At 34.3% G+C, this 23281-nt stretch overlaps 1 protein-coding gene across 1 annotated transcript in view; it reads left to right on the forward strand.

Annotated features, from left to right (window-relative positions):
* Nucleotides 1-22969, forward strand: part of GPM6A (glycoprotein M6A) — a 119631-nt gene extending 96662 nt beyond the window's left edge. The window contains exons 4-7 of the mRNA XM_048304432.1: nucleotides 11673-11826; nucleotides 13892-13968; nucleotides 15300-15365; nucleotides 20727-22969. Coding sequence (XP_048160389.1) covers nucleotides 11673-11826; nucleotides 13892-13968; nucleotides 15300-15365; nucleotides 20727-20879 — 450 coding nt within the window. The 3' untranslated portion in view covers nucleotides 20880-22969. The remainder of the gene's footprint in view (nucleotides 1-11672; nucleotides 11827-13891; nucleotides 13969-15299; nucleotides 15366-20726) is intronic.
* Nucleotides 22970-23281: the final 312 nt, after the last annotated feature.

Consider the following 23281-nt stretch of genomic DNA (forward strand, 5'->3'; position numbering starts at 1 on the left):
AGCTGCAAGAAAGCTTCCTTGTATACAGTTTTGAGCTAGTAATTTTGTAAGTATTAAAATTTAATCTGTCAAAGATTAAACAGTTGGTTCCTTTTAGCAATGCCTTAATACTAACAGAAATGTACACACAGGATATTTGTTGTTTTGAAAAACTAATATTATAAAAATGGCTCCACATCAAAAGCACCTTTGTAAGAAGTCCAATTGTGACTATGATTTCACATCAAATTTGTTGATGTCTTTCTAAATAGAAGTTTAGCATGTTACAGTCTGAAAATGAAGTCCCTCATCTTTACTGTTGTCACTAGTTGTTTGTCATTAATATTTTGCACGAGCAAATTTGTTATGTCAGTGACTAAACCTACTTTGAAAATGGAGGAAAAAAATCAATAAAAAATTTAAAGAAGGCAAAGTTTATTTTAACTTGTATTTCTAGATATGGAAATATGAAAAGCAATGGCTTTTTCTTAAGAAATATTTTTGAAAAGCAGGCTTTTCAGAACACTGATAGCCAACATCTGAAGGAACTTTTCATGTGCCCTTCTGACCTCCCTCCTCAGCTGCAAATAGCTTACTTTCTAGCTCTGAATAGGAAAAATAGGGTAAAAAGAATTTTTTTGCCTGAAGTAATGGGAAAAGAAATAGCTCAACCTAACCTTTCCAGTGACAATATAGTTGACTAATCAGCTGTTTTGAGCATTCAGAGGCTTAGCATCCAAGTCGTGTCAGTGCTGCCGTGGAGTAGAGCCTCTCACATCTGAGAGAGGCCTTGTGAAAGTGACAATGAAGACTCAATGTTTGCAGACTTAATTTACTGTGAAAAGTAAAAAAAAAAGCAGTAAAACAATACCAGTCACATTCAAGGAGGAATGGCTTTGTTTCTAGTTTTCATTTTTCAATGCCTGAACATGCTTTTAGGGTATTAAATACACAGTCATATATAACAGTTCTGCAGCATGATTGGTAAAGAATGGGAGACAGGCCTGAAGCCAATTGTAACACTGTTTTCATGTTTGCAGTTTAATACCCTTCCTATTTATATTCAGCTCCGTTGGTCATGGAAAGCCTCATTTACACCTTGTTTTCGAATATCTGCTTGCACAGTCAATAGAAAAAAATGAACAAAGAAACACAATGACACTTTCCCCCTCATTTTATGCTCTAAAATGGGAAAGGGGGTTTGGGGTTGTTTTTTATTTCATCAGAAAACATATAATTGGTGGTTGTATTTCTATTTCTTTGTATCTTGCTTTTCAAAAGAACCATGTTAAGGCTCTAGAGAAAGATGTTTTATGTGCTAAACTGCACTGACATATACTTTCTGTGTCTTTAGGATTATTTTATTTAAATTACTGACAAGGATTTTTCTGCCTTCGAAAATAATTCTGGGTACCTGATTACCTATGTGCTATTTCACACACGCTTCTTGAGTGCCTAAACTATAACATGAGCTTCCCAAAATATTTCCAGATTTTATTTTGCAAAAAAAAATGGAAGCTGCACAAATGTTTTGAAAAACCATCTGTGAACTCGTTACTTCATCTTTTCCTTACCAGACCAGTTGTTCTAGAGGCAGTGAAACTGCATCATATTGATATTCAATTCTTTGTGTAACAGGAAGAAGAGAGCTCAGTGCAGGCTCATCTGGCTTTCCCACCCAGAACAGATGTATTATTTCTGAAAGTTAGAAATGAAGTTCTCATTTCTGAAGATTAGATACCCTGTCTGGATATTCTGGGGAAAAAATGCTGAGCTGACAGACAGGGAGGCCTTGCTTCTGATTAAATTCTGCTCCATCTGAGGAATATAGTATGCTTCATACTATATTTGTGAGAAATAAAGGACCTTCTCTCCAAGACAGCAGATATGCTTATGGGTCCAGAGCCCTTTAATCCAATCTTAACTAAGAAAAGTATCTAAAAATCTCTTGTCCCCCTACATGTTAAGTTGTGCATGCCGTAAGTCATTTCAGAGAGTGATATGGGAAATGGGGAAGGTGAGATTCATAGCGCTCTGACCTTTCAGATTGCTCAACTGAATACCAGAAGCATGAATTTTTTCCAGAAATTACTCAGAAGCTAATGGAGTAGTTAATTTCAGAGGTAATATATTATGACACAGATATATCCCACCTAATTAGGAATGTCACTAAGGTTGTCAAGAGAAAGGCTTATGCTCCTTCAGCAGTTAAAGGAGAGGGAGGCTTAGGCAAACTTTGTCATATGAACTGAATTTTTTTGTGACTGCCCTATTTTCTGCAAGGAGAATAACCCTTAAGTCTTTTAAGTTATGTCTTTCATATTAAGCTCTTCAATAACTGTATACATTTAGTTGAATGTATCCTGCCTGGCCCCTTTAGTTGGAACTTAGGTGAATAACATTTGCTATCTAAACACTGCTGGAGTTAATAGATGAAAGAAAACATATTAGCAATTTTATAGATTGTTGGAATTCATCTTATCCCTGGATGCTAGACCAGTGTTGGAATTTCTTTAGAGAACTCTGTTCCTTGCAGTCTTCTGCTCTTGATCTTGAAATAGGAAGAACAAGCCCCAGAAAAAGTTCAAAACTCAGTTGAATGGTTAAGGGAGTCATCTTTATGCCATTCTCTCCCAACTGCATTGCTAGTATACATATGGTATCTAGAAAAGAAAGAAGAAAGCAAGTTATTTTTTTCACTATTTGTTATACTTTTAGAAATCTTTTGCAGTGAGCTCAGAAATTATTTTGTTATACGTTTCTAGTTGCCGACTCTACTTTTTATCTGTCTTATTTCTGTAATCTGTTCAAGCCTTTTTGTTTTTCTTTATTGTATAGTTCCAGATTTTCCCACTCAGGAATATTGCACCCATAAAATCATTCTTTCATTTGGTATTCCTTTTCTCCCACAACTTGCCATGTGTTGTATATTCAGCGTTTTTGTTGACTGCAGTGTTCATTACTTCCTTTAATAGAGGAGTGGGCCAGACATTGTAATGTTCCTTGCCAGTACCTTCTCAGCTTCTCTTAGTCTTGCTGCTAGTTGATAGCAATGTTACTGCTGGTGATAAACCAGATGAAATGTTTTTGCTTCAGATTGTGCTGTGCATCTTGCACATCGATCACAGATTTTTTTTCTTGGCATGTGAGCTCAGTCAATAAGTATTTTTTGTTAATTAAATTGCTGTCATGCATTTCCAAAGTATGCTTGACTTTGGGAGAGGTTGCACTTTCTCCATGGGCTCTTTCTATTACGGATCATCATAAATTGCCCAAGATGATAGCTTTATTTCCCCTACGTTCAGGTAATCCATCTCAGCTTTAACTTGAATGTTTCCTCAGATGATGACAGTTTTCCCTGATCCTTGTTTTCAGCTGGCCAACTTATTCACTGCATCTAGCATCTTACTCTTTTTATAGTTATTTAAGCCTTTGAGTATCAGTGGAATTATCACAAACTCATTATTTTTATGGTGAAAGAAAACCCACAGAAACTATATATGTTTGTTCTCTGTTCATATGAAAAAGCTTTGTTCATGTGAACTGCGTCTTCCTATTGATGTCTTAGGAATTTATAGTTAGCTTTGTAAATATTTTTGGCATTGTTTGCACAGGAAGGAGGGAAACTTTTAAATTTATCATTTAAGGTCACAATAAAAGCTTAAAAATCTGTGTTATTGATTCTGAATGCTTGGCAAGACAGGAAACAAGCAAGGAAGGTCCCTACCCTTTCATTTTCACATGGGCTTCTCAAAGCCCACTAAGAATATATCAGGAAAGAGCACACATAGGTTTTTTTTGACAGCCAAGTAAAAACTTTGAGTGACACATCTGTTTAGAGTTATAAGTATTATTTCTACTTTCTAGTTTAAGCTTCATTGGCTTGTGTCCAACTACAAACCATGGAAACTTCCTGAAAAAATGTTGCAATTCAAATTTTGGAAATGTGAAAAATGTAAAAAATCTGTATTGTTCAGTCTTTTCCCAGCTGAGTGATGTACCTTCCTCTGTGTATAGAAAACTTGTCATCACTGAAAACCATTATATTATGGTTCAGGATTTTATAAATAAGTTATCAGCTATTTGCTAGCATAACCTGGAAAATTTACTACTAGGATTAGCCTACAATATCAGGGAAAGGTTAATTATGGAAATGATTGTTTTTCTTACTTTATGTCTTTGAATTGAATAGTTATGTGGCATGAACATAGAAGAGCACATGAAAAAGGAGTATTTAATGAAGAAATCTAATACGTATTCTAAAAAGCCAGTTTTAAAACCAGATTATTTATCTTTAATCACATTTAAATACAAAGCGAATATCTTAGGTATATTCCCAGATAGTACCTCCTATTGTTGGAAAAATACCACCAGAAACAAAAACAAAAGGAGGAGGATAACTTTGAGAATGTGAAAATACAAGCATATGCATTTTGAGAAAAAGTAATTCCTGTTTGAATGATCGTGAAAAAAAGTACATAAGAAATTCTACTTTTGTCAAGCAGCAGTAAAAATCCAGTGCTTTCTGTAGGGCTTCAGAAACCTGTCAGACTATAAAAATTATTGTCTTGCCTGAAGGACATATAAAATAACTAATGATAACAACTTTAGGCAACAATGCTACAAACCCATCAACATTCTAAAAAAAATTCAGAAATAAAAAATAAATTAAAATGTTTTGTTTACAAGGAAGTACCAAAGAGAGACATTATATGATCTTAAGGTAAAACTTATATTTGTATCAATGCAAAGCCATCTTCTTCAAACTGATATTTCATCGATTTGTTTACTAAGCAATATTTCAAAAAGTGAAGCAATTTGTTAGAGAATCATTTCTGAGGTGACTGTGGAAAACTTCTCCACTGCTACCAATAAATCAGCAACATAAATCAGAAAGTAAGCCAGCTTTCTATATGCATCTAAATGATTTCCAAAGCCATAGAAATAATGCATGGAGTATTTTAACCTTGAAATACACATTTAAAGAAAATTTTAGAAAAATGTATGTGCAGACGAAAAGCAGAAAGTAACAGTGAGAATTGCTCCTAATTTTGACAAAATCAGGTTTTTTTTCTTCCACCTAAACTATCTGTAGAAGAAAAATGTTTTAAAAAGCCCAAAAAAACCCTGGTCCATAAAATAAATTCAATTTTCTTGGATTTCATATTTTGCTAGTCATATATTTTAAAAATCAAAGGAAATTCACATTAGGTAATATTTAGTAAATGAATGAATTTCAGTTAGGCAAACCTGAGAAGTCTGTCCCTCTATGAAGAGAAATTTAGACCAATACTGGCTTTTTTTTCCTCTCAAAGCAGTTGTTTTGAATGCAAGCCAAGGAGGATCAAACACATGACAGTAATAGCATACCATGAAATCTATCCATGTTTCAACAAGACTCTTGGAGCTGTGCCTGAGAGTATAATATGTCATAGAGAGAGAGAATGAACATGTTTTGTGGAGGAAAAATAATAAATGTCCAAGAAGTGATTGTTAGCAATGAAGGGGATACTACAGACCAAGCAGAAAGGACTTTGCAAGTGTGTGTTTTCTGTGGTTTGCAGTGCATTGAGTGGTAATATCAGAACAGCAGTCTCTTCCAGCAGCATTGTATATAAAATGAGACAAGTTGAAATACTTTTGTTTCATCTTTTATTTCTCTCCATGAATGAGGTGTGGATTTGGAGATGTTAATGTTTGGAATGGAGATGTTAATTTGGAAATGAGAATGTTAGAGGCCATTTCCTTATGAGCTACTCAACAGTCCTTCTTAAACATACTAATGTCTAAAGACATCTACACAATTTTTTTATTTCAGTTTCTGATTTATTTACATTTAAATAAATAATAGCATTTTTGGTTCTAGACAACATTTTAGATTAAGCAGCAAAGGCTGTTCGAGCTTCTGCATTGTTAAAATATTTTCCAGAGGAACTCTGCAACTTTTTTACTTGCTCTTTTTCATATTTGCATATGGGGAATTATATATGTAAGATTCTGTTGCAAAAAAAAAATCCATTGGGAAGAGGTGGAAATATTTATGTAGAGATTCTTCTCTAAAAATGAAAAAAAATTTCAAAAATTTGCTGGATGAAATCTGAACCTCTCGAAAGAAAAATTAAACTGCTGTGGGGTAATAATACAGGTGACAAACAGGAGCAAACATCTAATCTTTAAACTACTCTGTCATAAAAGTTTATTCACAACACGACATTATTGAGTCTGGACTGTTGATGTAAGGTGTAGTCAGAACTCTGCACTATAGAAAACTGAATGCAAATAAACAATAGGCCTAAAGTGGGAACCCATGTAGTTCTTTAAATCTGACTTCTTGTACTGAAGAGAGAACTGTGCACTCTATCAGTACTCTACCAGTACAACTTCATCAAGACAAATTTCAGCATTTGAGAAAATATGTGTCAGCTGCAATTAATAATTTTAAAAGAGTATGTAAATGCATTTATGCAGAATGTGCACAGGGTAAGGAGACAGTAGCAATAACTCAGAGGAATTTTTTTCTGAGTAAAATGAACAAGATGAAGCAGAAGGCCTGATAGCCAAAGGTTAGTTATGAATCTAAGGTTGGGCAAAGTGCTAAAACTAATTAAGTTTTTATTAGTATTGAAAGCAAATATATGGACAATCGAAAGTGAATGGGACATTTGAGAGACAGGGCAGTTCAGCAAATAACTGAAAAGATCTTTCTGTTCATGCATCTGTGTGGCCAAAAAGTCCAACACAGGGCCTTGTTCTGATATTTCCTGTTTTGAAAATGCACCCAAAACCAGGACTACACTGCACTGCAGGGGCCAGCTGCTTTCCAGTGTTCCCATCAGAGACAGCCAGGCTAACCCCGGGCTTATCCTGGGTGAGGTCCAGCACTGCCAGGAATTCATAATGAAGCATGATAGGCTTTGGGCAGGATGGATGTACATGATCTCTGTAGATACCGTTTTGATCGCTGGCAAAAACTGTCAAAGACAATTTCTGAAGCTGTGAAGAGGCTTGGAAGGAATGTCTTAGTTCATGTAGCTGAAAGTAAACATTTTTTGTGGGTGTGTCATAGAATAATAAATCCAAATGGGATGGAAACACAGCAAGGCGTACATCTTTTTGCAAGTCTCTGGGCTGAGAGCTCACATCAGGGAGTTCATATAAAATAAATACATGATGAGATTCAGAGAAAGTGTAAAAGTAAGTACTGAGTGGTTTGGAACAAAGATAAAATTACATGGCAAATGAGTTTTCTAGAGTTAAGTTTTATTTGGGCACTTAATTTGTTGCTATGTTTCTGTATTATTTTTCTTGTTGTAAGCAGTAGTGTCCTCATAAAATGAAATGAATGAAGTTTAATTTGGTTCCTTTTCATTCCATGTCTGTCTGTAGAAAGATATGATTTCACTGTCTCTGTCCCTAGGGCCACTGAAGCCATCACACAATGTTTCTTCAGGGGTACTAAAATATTTATAACAAAACTAAAACAAGAACAGTGTTTGAAATTTAATGAATGTGCTTTTCATGGGACAACTACCCATAAATTAAAAAGAAGGAGGGGAAAAAAAAAGGAGTAACTGAAATCTTGATCTTATTAAAACAGATATGATTTAGGTAATGTTTTCAGTGGAAAAAGGATTTCAACCAGATGTGACCACCAAGGAAGTTGTGCTCCGCACATATAATTTCAGAATATACTCTGAAATACCTTCTTCCTGACATTGGTCTGTTTTGATTAAAATAATCATTCTATAAGGTTGATGATTCGCCTACTTTGATAATTTATAACTCAGAAAAGCCATTACAGGGACTGAAAAGCTTACAAAATCTGGCAAGAGTGTTTTGCCAGCCATGGGGATGGTACAAAAAAATAACCACTGAAAAGGTTGAAGATTTGTTTGTTCAAATAATTATTCATTTAACTATTCTTTGCAAATGTGAGCTGAGTTTAAATTAGTGATCTTTTATCTTCATGATTTGGCAGATGAATTTCACTATTACCTCTAGTTTGTTTTGAGTTTATGTGTTTGGCTTCTTAGACTGAAAATCAAACTGATCAGAGAAAGTAATTCTCACTATAAACACAATAGATAGAATGCTAAAGAACAAACTGTGATATCTCTTTAAGGTGCTATACTGCTATTTCAGAAACCTTTGGCTTGTCATGTAGCAGAATGCTACTTCAAAGGAGAAAGATACCTTTGAATCTCAGGAGGCTGAGCTCTGAATTTAGTTCCTGGAGTGAACAGGCTCCTTAAGCGTTACTTGTAAGTTCTCTAGAGCAAAGAGGGTTAGGTTGTAATAGCAGAGGAAATTATCTACAAAAAGACTTTATTTTTTCCTGTGCTTATTTTTTATAAAATAATTCACATTTTCATTCAATTATAAAACAAATTTATAAGCTAACACCTGCTATGGCTAGAAACTAGTAATTTGTTGTGCAAGGTTAAACATTTTTACTTCTCTTACAGGAGGAATTATATTACTGCCCAGATCACATTTCTGTGGTTTGCTTCACTGATATCAGTGATAGCAGCTTTCAGGCATAAGCCATAACTGCCACAGGGTTTAACTTGGAGTTTTATATTTTAGTCATTCTTACTTAAAAGAAAGGAAGCTTACGCATTTTTTCCTGTCTTCTTGGTGTTCTTGGTGTTATGCCACGTAATTAGGCACATCATTGGCCATTGGCTCCTCAGCTGAAAGTAACTGACAGGAAAACTGAAGTTCTTCCTTTTCTAAAATATGTTTTTAAAATGAAATCATCATTTGAGTGACTTTTCTGAAATACTCAACCGATCAGGTCCATGTTTTTAAAGAGAATCCGTTCTATAAACAAGCACGCAATTCTCTCTGAGAAGGCAGCTCTTATGACTCACAGCAACTATCATCTGACAGATTTCTATGGCTATCATTTTATGCCCAAGGCAGATTTTTTAGAGACTAATAAGCTCTTTTTTTCCCCTCTTTGCTATACCAATGCTTTGTATTATCTGAGATTTTAAAGCAGGCTTATTCATCTCTACTACAGAACAGAAAATAAATAGATATTAAAAATAATTTGTAATGCTCATAGTAAGGCCAATCTTTTTTACTCCATTTGGTGTTAATCACAAAATAGGAAGATTCCTAAATCTATATGGAGCCCAGTCATAAAAACAGTTATTACATTTCAGTAATGTAACTAATATAAAAAATTTAGTACTCCATTAAATTATTATGATTTGCTACACTGAGACGTAATAAATTCATTAAATACTGTTATTTCACTAATTCTAGAAGACTCACAAGTAAGACTTCAGACTTGCTTGTGTTTGACAAGCTCAGAATATAGGCTAGGAGGCTGGTTTACTTTTAAAACACTTGTAGAAGATAGTCAACTGAGAATTTAAAGTCTACACCAAAACAGTCTTATTTCTTATTTCTTACTCCTGCCTTAGAAAAAAAAGAGTGCAAGTCTTTAGCTTGATAATAAATTAAGATTGGACACAGCAGTTTAGTTGGGAATTCATAGCCCTGAATCTACATTTCTAAGTAATTTTCCAAGTAATTATTTGTAAGTGCGTGCCTGGGGCCGAGCCAGATGTTGTTTCACTAGCTTTAACACTGTAATATGGAAAGGAAAAAAGAAACCAGTAAAACAACAACAACAACAACAGAAAGGTATTTACTTGTGTTATCTCTGCAATAGATGGAACAGAATTTCCAATATATAAAGCCACTGACACATGGAAAGGTCTACTGTAATATTCAAGGGTCCATATTTATTATGGACTTTGCTATCACTTTCTCTGTTTTATCAGTTGGGCTTCTAGTAAGTGGGTTCTTGGGAAAATTTGGAGTAGAAGACAGCCATTATCTGCATGAATGCATTTTTTGAAATCTTTATGCATAAATTAGAAACATCAATTTTCCTTTTAAACTAGCTGGATGTTGAGTGAAAAGTTAAAATAGTTTGTAACTCTCAAACTGGTAGGCATGGAGGTAAAGTATGAGTATTGAAACATGGACTTCTAACTAAAGAAAAGGAGAGAAAGTTGATATCAAAGGTATTAAACAACTTTGTGAACTACTTCTACAAGTCTCATTCACCTAGGGACAATCAGGAAAATTAATCTGAAGTAAATTTTAAACTGGATTAATTAAACTTCATTAAATACCTATGTAAATATACTTCCTCAGAATAAAAATTAATTTTATTTAATAATATTTGGAAGTGAGTTTAAGTAAATCAAATTAAGGTCTCTTTAATATTGCTTGAGAACATCCATCCTATAACTTCAAAGCAATAAAAGTGCCTCATTTAAAATTCAGACCTTTTGTTTTGGATTTCTTTTCCTGATCAATGTAGATAAGCCACCCTACTACAATATTTAGTACCATTTACAACTGCTTAGAATCTGACCTTATTTGATTTCCATAACTAAAATTTGAATTTATATTAGGCTATTTTCTGTATTACATGATGTGAGGGAACTTATATTTAAAAAAACCCAAAAAACAAACAAGAAAATATCTTCCATTTTCCCCTTATTTACTCTTTAAGGTTTAATTTTAAGCAGATTGTAGACTAGCTTATTCAGCTTCCAAAAATATTTCTTATTTCTTATTCTCAGAGCCAATATTTTTCTGAGGTAAACAGCGACAAAAGTGTTAGTGTGCTGACACATTTTTATTTCCAGTAATGTGTTAAGATAAATCAGCATTTCTGAAGACACCCAATGCTGGGGCTATTTGGATTCAATATTTAGAGACTGATTTCCACATTTTACTGTGTAGCCTCTTCATATCCTTTCCACAATATATAATGAAAAGATGTTTTGTTATTGATGAGGGTGTTTCCCAGTGGTCTCAGGCCAGCAAAGGAGCAGCAAGGTAGCATGTTTACATATTTACAAGACATGGGTGTACCAACATGACTGCTGGCTGAGAAGTCAAGGAGAGAGCTCAATGCCTCCTGAGAGCACATTGCTGCAGTCCTGAGACTTTTCACTGAAGAAAGCAAGCATGTAGCCTTTGGAGAACATATGATGCAGAGCATGTAATCTACTGTGTTTCTTATTAATAGAAGTAACCACCCTACTTTTCTTTCTGAATGATGAATTAGATTGTATATAGACCCCAAATATATCTGAATGCAATAACAGAATGGTAAAAATATAGTCTCAGTGGTTCAACACAAAATGGATTTGCCAGTGAGATTTTGTGGCAGTCATAGAAAAAGGCTCATTTATATTAAAAGCCCAATTTTAAAATCAGAAGAAGCAAAACCTACAGTATTTAATTTTAATTTTTTGCATCATGATTGATAGTGAAATATACAACCATATCTTGTCCTAACTATGGAGTAGTGGTGATGAGAGAGAGGGACAGATACACTTCACAAGGCATGTAGCTGTCTGTACTTCAGGTGCTGTGCTGTGCATCCATCGTTGGCACAAGAGTGAGAGGAACATGGAGTAAGCTTGCATTTCTAGAAGCATAATTCTTCTTCAGAAACATCATGTTAGTGCTCTGGCATCATTTTGACCTGATCATTAATAGATTATCAGACCACAACCATAAACTGAATAAGGACAGAAACAGACAAAGCCAGTCACAGATGCATTTGTTACTTCTCAGTGGCTCCTTTTTTTCCAATGGTGTATCAGTTAAGCTCTGACTTACCACTGGTTTTGTTTTTCCCTCTTTTACTGCAGTTTATTATGCTGACATACATCTTTATGTTGGCCTGGCTTGGCGTTACAGCTTTTACTTCTCTGCCTGTTTACATGTACTTCAATCTGTGGACCATTTGCCGAAATGCCACCGTAGTGGACGGAGCTAATCTCTGCTTGGATCTTCGCCAATATGGTATGTAAAGAAAAAGCACTAAATGAAAAGTAAGATTTCACAAAAGAAAGCATTCCACTGCTTTGCTTCCATGTATCTGAAATGAACTGTTCAGTGTTTCTGAAACAACTGTTTAGTGTCTCTCTCTTCCCTTTTGCACACTAGTCTAAGTGTGTAAGAGGCAAACTGCATTTCCATACCTGACAAAAATTGAGTCAACCTTGTCCATCTTCTCAGAGTAATAAAAATCTGGCATGGGGCTTCTGCTTAGTCTCTTCTTTAGAAATTGCTGGAAATTTTCTAAAATGCTTAATTAGTCATTTATCTGGAAAATTACTCTAGTCTTGTGGTAGGACACTGACTTGGAGATGTGAGATCCTAGGGTATCAGCTGTCTCTGCAGAGGTGAATTGGGACATGACAAGATTGATTGCTTCCAAAAATTTTGATGAGGACCAACAATACCAATAGTAACACTCTTAAGAAAGAGGTTAGAATAGTGTGGGGATATGCATCTATGTGTGTTTTGAGAGGATGTGAAATTTGGATAGAAAGGGATTTGTAATCTTAAAATGCCTGAGAATTCCTGTGAGGGTAATTCAATTCCTTCCTTCTACAAGACTGATTCGATTCTAATGTTGTGGTCTCAGCAGTTTCTCAACCCACAGAGCTTTGGGTAATCATAGTCTCTACAGACATTTTCTTGTCTTTTGTTTCCTTGGCCTAAAATAAAATAATAGTATATTTTTAATTAAATGGAGATATAAAAGATGCTACATTTCCTGGCAAAGAAACAGTTTCATTCATAGTAAACATTTCAATTAACTTAAAATAAAATATTTGACATTTTTCTTTCATGAGAGGGAAGGAAAGTTGGGGTTTTTTTATTATTTATTGAGTTTTTTCCTACACAGCATGGCAGGTCAGTTTAAAAGCAATTATCTGTATAGATCCCATCAGATGTATTAATTTTTCTTTCTATGACCTTTTATTTTGTTAAAATTTATGACTATTTTTTTATTAATTCTACTTAGAGTGTTCATAGAACACTAACATATAACATATAAAGTGTGTGTTCTGTGAATGTACCTGTTTCCTGTAGATTCAGTGCAAAAAACCACTGATTAATATTAGGAAAGAATCATTTTTCATGATAACTGAGTTAATTGCAGTTTTTTCTTCAAGCTAGTCTTTGATTTAGTATCTGGACATCACCTAAAGGAAGTAAGGTAGCAGATTCTAGTTATTATTGCTGATAAGAGAAACAATTAAGTATAAGTTTGTGTAGTGCTTTTTTATAACTTGTGAAAGAAGCTTTATACCAGATCCATATGTCTGAAAGCAATATACAGCGCATTTCTCCACATGAGGGTAGAGAAGATTTTAAGTGTATTTACTGGTTGCAAATAATTTCTGGCTTTTTAATTGTTGTACTGATCAAAGTGGGGAAGATATTTTCAAAAATGGCTGAAAAATTGTTACCTGCATGTTTCTTACTAGGGCTTTTACTAAATAGATGATGTGTTAGTTTTGTGCTGGCTAAAATAGAATAGAATCCTAGAATGGTTTTAGTTGGAAGGCACCTTAAAGAACAGGTCCAACTCCCTGCCATGGGGCAGGGACACCTTCCTCTAGATCAAGTTGCTCAGGACCACATCCAACCTGTCCTTCAACACTTCCAGGAATGGGATGTCCACCATTTCTCAGGGAAACATGTTCCAGTGCCTCAACACTCTCACAATAAGGAATTTCTTCCTCACATCTAACCTAAACTTATCCTCTTTCAGTTTAAGCCATTACCCCTTGTTCTACTGCTGCATGCCCTTGTATAAAGTCCCTCTCCAGCTCTCTTGGCAGCCCTTTTTAGTTACTGGAAGGCTGCTATAGGGTCTCCACAGAGCCTTCTCTTCTTCTGGCTGTGAAATTCCAACTGGCTCATCTTGTCTTCACAGGAGAGTCGCTCCAGACTCCTGATTGTCAACAAAACCCAGATATAATTTTTAAAATAAGTTCTTAACTTTTCTCATGCAAAGGAAGTTGATCTGTACTAGGAATACTAAATAATGTGAATATTTATACTTCTCCAGGTATTGTAACTATTGGAGAGGAAAAGAAAGTGTGCACTTCATCAGAAAGTTTCATCAAGATGTGTGACTCTAATGAGGTAAATAAATATCACAGTATTTTTGGCAAATCCATAATATATGTTGTAGTAGGAAGTAGCTGATCTGTGTTTTATTACTGCTAATGTTCTAATTTTAGCTATGATGGTGAATAAAATCACAGCAAAAAATACAGTCAAGCAAGTAGTTTTCCTAGTCTTTTACCAAGTACCAAATTTAGTCAGTGCAATTTCTCCATCCATTTGTTTTCTAAATGCATTTGTGGTTTGTTTGGTTGGGATTTTTTAATAATTCCAATATCTCGTTCTTTGTTCCTGAGATGTTTTTGAAAGCTAATGCTCTTGCTGCATGATGAACAGGTCCATATAATGAATCATTGATTGAAGGGCTTATGATTACTGTTGTGACAGGAGAGTAAAGAATTCAAATGGATTTGGCCAAACCTTGTTTTGTGTTAGGATAGTAGCTCTTAGTACATCTTCTTTGTAGTTTTTCCCTTGGGCAAATGCCACCTGTTTCAAGGCAGCTGAGGGTTCTGGTTTTGTTTTTAAATGATAAAGGATGAAGACAGGACAAACAAAATTACATCTCCCTAAAACAAAGAGAGGCTAAAATGCTGATCCTTCTGAAGCCAAAGGGATCAACACTTGATAAATGTTTTACTGGGTCTTACTATGCTTGAGTAAATCTTAGAGTGAAGGTACACAATCCACCCTTATACCAAAACCATCTTAGAAACTGCAGCTCTTATAGTGTAGTTGACTCTGTGACTGCTGCATAAATCAGGTCACTGAAATTAAAAGCAAAAGTAATCATTTGGTTTGAGGTGAGATGAGGAAGGTGGTTAATTTGAATTATATAAGTAACCTGCTTTATATTTTATCACTATGAACAAATTAGATAGGCAAATATGAGAGGAAAGTGTATCAATATATGTGGATGGAAAGGTACAGTTAATGAAGGGAAAATGGGGTTTCTTAGGCTGTCTCTGCCACTGGAGAAGCCACCACAAACATAATTCTTGTAAGGTACTATTGTAGTATTGTAACATAAAAAAAAACCCAAACAAATCCTTCAAAATGTACTGGAGTGCTTATTTTTAAATCATTAATTTTCTTAATATTTTATTATGTAAATGCTATATTTTTAAATGGAGTTATGCTTTTTCCCCGATATGAGCATTGTAACAAAACAAGCACGAGCACAATGACATGTAGTGATGTCAATCTCTTGGAAAAATATTCGTATTCATTACTTTTGTGGAAGGGTGGCACCAGGAAGGTAATTATTTGTTCTACGTTATTCTGAATTTTTGTTCAGTTTCTCTTTGGTGTACAACCATGAAAGTCCTTTCCTTTGTCTCCCTTTGCAGCTAAATATGACATTCCACTTGTTCATTGTGGCACTTGCTGGAGCTGGAGCAGCAGTCATTGCTATGGTAAGCTACTCAAGACTCTACTCCTCATCTGAGTTGCTAATACCTTCTGGTTCTGACTTAGGATCAGCTGTTGAATTTCCACATCATCACTCAATGCTATTATTAAAATATAGTTCTGTAATTTAATCCTCTCTTTTTCTTTTTCTTTTTTTTTAATATGTTTATGGATTCCCTTTGAAGTAGAATATAATTATTACTTTTTTAAATTAAAAAAACCGCCTTTAAATATGTGCTAAGAATTTTTAGTATTCTCTTGCTGTATTCAGGCCAGTGTCTGAATTCACGTGTCTGTGTTGTAACCATAGTATTATACTTTTATGATCTCTGCCTTTCTGGGTATTCATAGGCTTGCCACGCTGCTATTTTAGGAGCAGAATCTTTTTGTCAGTTCTGGGAATATATAGGAATGTGTTGATTTTTCTGTCAGGACTAATTTTTCTGCTCCTTTATAATGAAGATTACTTTAAATTTAGTGACATTTTGTCAATGAGAAGGTTCCACTGAGGAAAAAGTGTATGAGCTATTGCCCTGCTCTTCTGTCTTTTGTCTGCTGTATTTGCTTAAGCATAAAGATATTTTTAGACCTGCTATTCTGTACTGGTGTAGGTTTGCATTATGCATGCTGGAATGGGAAATGAAAAGTGACTGTTGCTTGGTGCTGATGCATTCATAAGTGTTAGTGGTGGTGATTACTATATACTCCTTATACTAGTAAATTTTTATGGATCCTAGGGCCATGATTATTTTGTTATCCTCAGAATTATATTTATAAAAGAGTACATTCCGAAAATATTCAATGAAGCTAGTATTCCTCTTGCATTCATGGGTTTTTTTTCATCTGCCATTTTTTCAGTATTACATGACACCCTGCAAACAGCAAAGATAGCTAAATGAAAAATATATGTTTTCAATGTAGTTTTTGTTCTAAGGCGACAAATAATAAGTGTAATATTAGAATACAATTCATATTAGTAATTTAATTGGTTTTCCAAACTGAATTTTTTCTGCTTACAGTTCCAAAAATGATGACCTTATAGCAATTATGGTAGTATATCATTAATGTTAGGAAATTATATCCAAAAGATCATTAGTTTTCCATTGTATGATTATTTTGAAGTATATTCAGTAATTATTATCAAATGCTATTTTGTTCAGATGAAAATTCTACATTTCAAGTGAGTTTTGAATCCAAATAGCCACCAAAAGATATTCAATGAATAATAACACATTTCCAGTGAAAAAAAATTAAGTAGGTACATTGTGCCACATAGTTTAAATACATAATACTTTCAATGAAGTTTTTAAAAAGACCCTTCAAAGCTCAGCATATCAAAGATGCCATAGATGTGTTACACCAAACACAAATACCCTAGGAATTCAGGTTGATGGCACACATTTATTCACATAATTTTGAAGGTTACCCATATCCAAGTGCACTTTCTGTTGAATTCTGTGACTGCACAGAACAGACATGACAACACTGTTTCAACAAAAATACAAATTAATGCTCTAAGTACTAGTAAATTACATAGTGTCCCAATGCTGGTAGATGTATGTTTCATTAAATGTTTGCAATAGTTTTGTATATATTTCAAGTTTGTAATTTTTTTGTTTGTCTTTAACCTACCATTCTAATCTGTTTGGTACCTGGTAAAGACTAGCATGTTCCACTCTGATGCTGGTAACTGCTAAAACTAGCATACCAGACCACATCTGAAGGTTGAGACATGTTCTTCACACTTGACACAGTAGCCCAAACACAAAGGATAGGCCATGAGGGAAAATTCAGAATTTTGAGGTTGGGTATGCAGATATTAAAAATTCTCTTTAAGGGAGTTTACTGTCCCAAGGAAAAAGTAATGTAAGGTAGGAAAAATAAATTTGGGGTCCTAATTATCTCATCGAGGAAGAAGAAAATATCTTTTTTCCCCCAGATCCTACACTCAAATTAGCAGACAGAGGTAGTGCATCAGCAGTGGACTGAGGTGAGAAACAGTGTGCAGAAGCCATTTAAGTCATTGGAGAACCACTGCCCTTCACTACATGTGCTGTTTCAAGAATAATCACAGATATGAAATTGTGACATTTGTCTTTGTGTATATCCGGACCTGTAGCAGATCTCCATGTTTGTGAAATTCAACAGGAAAATGAGATTAAAATACCAGTCTTTTACAAAAGAAAAATCTTATGAATGTAATGCACTCTTAAAATATTTCTTACCAACAGTTACTTTAAACCAGAAGTGTCCATCTGACTAAAGGAGTAAGTATATTGTATTTATAGCCCGTCAGTAACAGTAGTGCAACTTCAGGGACTGCTGAATAACTGAATTGGTAAAATCTGCTCTCTGACATGACATTTTAAGTTTTGACATCAATATACTCCACTGTATCCTCACTTCTGGATTTGTAAACATTTGCCAGACTATTTAATATCAAAAGATTTCCTAAACTCTCTAAAGTCAATATGATTCTACAAAAGTCACAAAAGAATCAGCTAATTCATAAACGTTAAGACTATCTGTTCTCAGGATACTTTTCATGAAACTGCATTTTAAAAATATATTTTTTCAAAAAGTAGTCATTTATTACAAAATGACCACAAAAAATTGTTAATGCTTGCAAAGCCATTTGGTCACAAATCACTATTTCCCCATATCTCTCAGTCTCAGATTTGTATATGAATGTTAGAATATTTTCACAATTCACTAAATACCTCTTTAGTCTGCAAAGAAGAATGTTGTTTCAGGGTTCAAAAGGAGGATTGTCCTATGTATTAGGACTGAGATATAGGAAACATCAAATTTTTTAGAGTATGTCAGGGAAAGTTTCATTTTGCAGCAAAGAAAACTGTCAAAGAGTTTATTTTGAAAATATATCATTCTTATGTCAACACAAGATGGGACAAAAAGAACCAAACTCAAAATGTGGTCGAATTGAAGAAGATATCTAAGCAGAACACGTATGGAAAGACCCTGCACTGTCTTGCATATGTCTGTAATTGAAACCTCCTGAGGCAAACTGTGGAAACTGTCTGGCTTCAATTTAAATAAGCCTTGACGAGGGCCCCACTGGCTTCAGGCTATTCAGGTCATGGAATTGTGAAATGCAATTAGACAGCCACTTAGAAATGGCCTCCTTAGTGTGGCAATGTTATCTAGGAACTTGGTGTTAAAATAAAAAACAAAGGTGGCGGGACTGTTCAATGTATATGTCGTTATAAAACATGGATATGTATTTGAGATTATGTAAGTTAAAGTAGGAGTTTCCTGGAAAGTCTTCCTACTTACAGTGTATGTGAACTCCAAGTTTTCAACAGTTACTATAGTAGCTTGGCCCTATAACTTTTTATGGAAGGAATGAGCAAAAAATGGGTGTTTAATGAAAGTCAGACTGTGACCAATATATCTTCAAAATAATCTAATATTTTAATAAAAAAAGAAAAATCCCAAGTGAAACTGCAAGACATTAAGTTTAAATTTGTCTCTTACTGGGTCATTATTTTGTGAGGATAAGAAAAGTGCGTACATCATCCCATTTTTATCACAGATTCTTCAGTTACAAGGATTTCTGGCAGATGTGTTTCAAAAGGTCATGAAGATGTGAGTACACTGCTCAGATACCTCCCACTCTCAGAATTCTCATGTCTACAATCTGTTTGAGTTTCAGATTGTATTTTTAACTGAAATTTCAGCCTCAAAGGACCAGTATTCATGTTTTCATTGGGTGCAATCTGTAAATAAGATGACAGAATTGTTAGGTTCACCAGACTGTTTTGACTTTTCTCAAGAGTTTTACCATGGAGGAAATTTAAGGCATCTCGTTCAGTACAGTGGGGATTCAGGATTAGAGTCTCTTGTTTGATCTAGAAATGCCTGATCCAGAAACTACCCATGGTGAAAGCTTTTGGAAGAGCTGAGTTAGGATAGAAGGTGTTTCTTTTTCCTGTGCGCTAAATTATGACCAGAGAGTGTTCCAGAGTGACATACGACATGCTGCCATCTCCAAAATCTATCCTCACAGGTTGTCTTAGTAGTGCTGTTCTACAGATATTAAGAAACTCCTAAAAACACGCAGAAATACTACTCTCTGGGTTTTTTTCCTAGAGGACTGATTATCTGACCTTCTTTCTATGTTTTGGCTCCTCAAGTCAGACAGTTTTCCTCAAATAAGGATTAGTTGGAAGCTTGACATAAAACATGAGGATAAAAGAGATAGCAAAAACAAGGGCTTCAGAATGCTTTCCTTGATCTTAGTTATCCAGATTAAGAAATGTACTTTTGCCTGCACTAATCAGCAACAATTGCTAACAAACATTTGTGGGGAAAAAAAAATCCAAACATTGGCTTTTCCAAAAGAGAAAAAACATATTAAAATGGATCTGTTTACTTAGTACGAATCTAAAATACTCATATCTACAACAGTAAAATGTGAACAGGAGAATTTGCATAATCCCAAGGTGGTTATTATTTATTGTATTATTATTCCATTTTCCATTAATTGAATCCAGTCTAATTTCTTGCTTTCTTAAAGAGGGGTGAAATATTTTGGATCTCACAAAATTGTCCATTGCCTCTAAAAGGAAGTTGATTAACATAAATTTAAGAGACGCTCTCATCAGAAAGTGTCTGAAAGCCTGCTAGGGAGGGAATAAGTGTTCATAGAGTCTCACCATCAACCAGTTGAATACCCTCATGGAACATTTTTATTTTCTGACTGAGTACAGAGACCATCCTTTTTTTTTTTTTTTTTTTTTTTTGCCAACTATATTTTGTCATATTTTGCCTGACTGAACTTATTTTTCACTTAATGGCAATTTTCCCACAGATTAGCAAGTTAAATACAAAGCTAGAATTGTAGTTGAAAGAAGTAAGTCATGGCTAAGTGGAAAGACAATGCTAACTTTAATAAGAAAGTAAAAAGCAAAACTTTCTGTAATTGTATTAGATATACAATCTTAAGATGTATCATATTTCTATTTTAAGAACTACTTCAACAAATACTTCTTCAGTGGGGAAAAGTGTCCAATAAATACATAACCAGAAGGCATTTTTACACATACAGTTGCAGACAAGCTGAAAAATAATGCAGGGATGATTTGTTGATTTTTCAGGTTTTAGGTTAGTTTTTTTAACCATTGCTACCAACTACCAGTTATAGTAACAGTAACAGCTGTGAGATGAGTAATCTGAAGATTAATGAAGCCTGAATTTGCCATCATGGTCCTATATTACTTCTTGACATAAGAATGCCTAGTTCCTCCTGATGAGAAACCAGTCTCTGTTCTACAGCCTTCAAGTTTAAACGTGCTCTATTCTGACTACCTCTACTGTTGCTTAACTCTGTGTTACCTCTCTTACAGGTTCATTATCTCATGGTCTTGTCTGCCAACTGGGCCTATGTGAAAGATGCTTGCAGAATGCAAAAATATGAGGATATTAAATCAAAGGAGGAACAAGAGCTGCATGATATTCATTCTACTCGCTCTAAAGAGCGGCTCAATGCTTACACATAAAAGAAACCTTGTCTTACTTCCTAACATGTGAATGCTTTGTTGTTTAACTAAAGGCCATCCTACCATTTTAAAAACAATTGAAAGTGCTTCTCACAAAAGATAGTTTAGGTGACTTACATATCACCTACATACAATTCTTGGTTGTCTAGCACTTGGTTTCTTAATTAGTTCTTACTTTGTGTGACCATTCTATACCACAAAGCTCCTAAATAGCCTTTCCTGAATCCCTTTCAGCTAATTAGTTCTGATAGATCAAGGATACTAAACTATTGTCAAATACAACTATGTGTTTGATTTTTTTAATCACTTTGTATGTGTTATGCATAACACCTTTTGCATTGTTTCTTATATGTTTTTGGAAAAAAAAAGTAGCTTTTTATACTTTTTAGTTTTGAGTTCAGTAACTACTTTAACTACAGGTATACTTCAAAGGGACCATTGTACATGATGTACGATATATAAAGAAAACATTCTGATGACTTTCCTTTATATATGGAAAACCTGCCAGAGGGACCCTGATCAACTTGAATGAAGGTCCTAAGAACGTTTTAAACAATCAAAGGTGCAATTTCTAAATTTGTAATAGTGGGTAAAAAAAATGAAAAAAAAATGAAAAAAGAAAAAAAAGAAAAAAAGAAAAAAGTGCTTCTTATCTTTGTTAACATTGTATTATTGATGTTTTTAAAGAATATTCTCTTGTTTCAAGTTCCATGGGTGATAATTCCTGTTTGTATTGTGAGCATGCAGTCCGTGGTGCTAACAATGCATGGCCACTTGCCTTTTGAAGGAATTCAATACCACGGCTACCTGTTAACGAGTTATGGTATATAGACAACTGTTAATTAAGTGATATAGTTATTCATAGTTTTCTACAGAATAATCTCTCTTTAATTCAATGATGGTTATGCTAAATTGGAGCTGTCCATGTGATGATGTAAGAAATTACTGCTTAGCTACATTTATGAAAGTAATATATCAAAAATGCAGTGACCATAGGAGTCAGATGTCTTTTTACCTGCTTTAAAAATTTAAATGGATTGCACCTGTCTGAACTGTAAAAGATATATTAAAGGAGACTTCCATAAATGTTATAGCTTGGCTTCTAGCTTTCCTACACATAATGGTTTACCTGTATTACGTTGAAGTAAGGTGAAAGACCACTACAGAGCTTATTATTTCAAAGTGTAGTAATATATTTGAACCTTTATTTTGATAGGAAGATTTTACCAGAAAGATAGTTCATCTTAATTTGAAATAATTACCTGTATCAAAAACAGAACAAAAAACCCTATTTAAGAAAAGTCGGTATTATTGGACCAAATTTGGTGGATTTTTTTTTTATGTTGCCTATTTCTAATGCTACAAGAATGCTGTAAAGTGTCTTTTAAAGTGATGTAGCCTGACAAGACATTTTTGTCAGTGTTAAAAATCTTAGGTAGTTTTGTGCACTTATTGGACCATTGTGAATTCTCTCTCAGTGTAAGTGCATTTCTAATAAAACTTCTTGAGTAAAACTCTTCTTTGTACTATTACTAGTCATGCATCATCAGTAATTTTTAACAATTCTTGTAGTAAGTAGAAGGTAATACTATAGTTACTTGTGGCATGATAATGCATTAAGTAGTATTAGTTGGTTGAGTTTTTTTCTTTTTCTTTTCTTTTGCTTGTTTTGGGGTTTTTTTGGTTGTGTTTTTGATTTGGGGTTTTGGTTTTGGTTTGGATTTTTTTTACACTTAAGCTGTCCTACGGGGCCAACAGTTTTCTGATAACGTGCAGTACCGGTATTACAGTTCTGCAAAAAGTATTAGGAACCTCTTTTTGGATTCTATATTGTAGTGTTTCAGTTTTGTGTCTTAAAATGTTTGTGCTGATTTTTAAAACTATGTCTTTTAAACTCATGTAATGATGTTAATGCTTTTGGCTCTTCTCTGGTATTAGAGTTTGTATTTTCACAAAGAATGCTTTGTAGCAGGCATTAATCTGTTTTGTACATAAATGTGCCAACAGCTTGATGGTGGCGTTTTTGAAATGTAGAACAAAGTGCTTGCAAAATGTAATAAACACACTTGTGTACTTTGTGTTCTTGTTAATTCTTTGTGTAGTTTTTCTTTGCCTCTACTGGACAGGTCATTGTAACCAGAAATGGAAGAAGCTTGTTCCTCCTATGGACCTTGCTATTGCACAGATTGCTTTGAATATACCTCTCAATCAGCATTTAGTGTCAGAAATCATATATCCTAAGAATAAGAGAGTAAAATATTTTCTAAGAGCAGAGTTTCATAGTCTAGGAAGTGCCAAGTAACAGGAGCCACACTTGCTGTATTTTTGACATATCAGTCAAAAGAACAATTGGGAAAGATTCACGTTACTACAGTGTCATTTGGAACAGCTCAGCAGAAGCT

The sequence above is a fragment of the Corvus hawaiiensis genome, chromosome 5, assembly GCF_020740725.1.
Source record: "Corvus hawaiiensis isolate bCorHaw1 chromosome 5, bCorHaw1.pri.cur, whole genome shotgun sequence".
NCBI classification, from domain to species: Eukaryota; Metazoa; Chordata; class Aves; order Passeriformes; family Corvidae; genus Corvus; species Corvus hawaiiensis.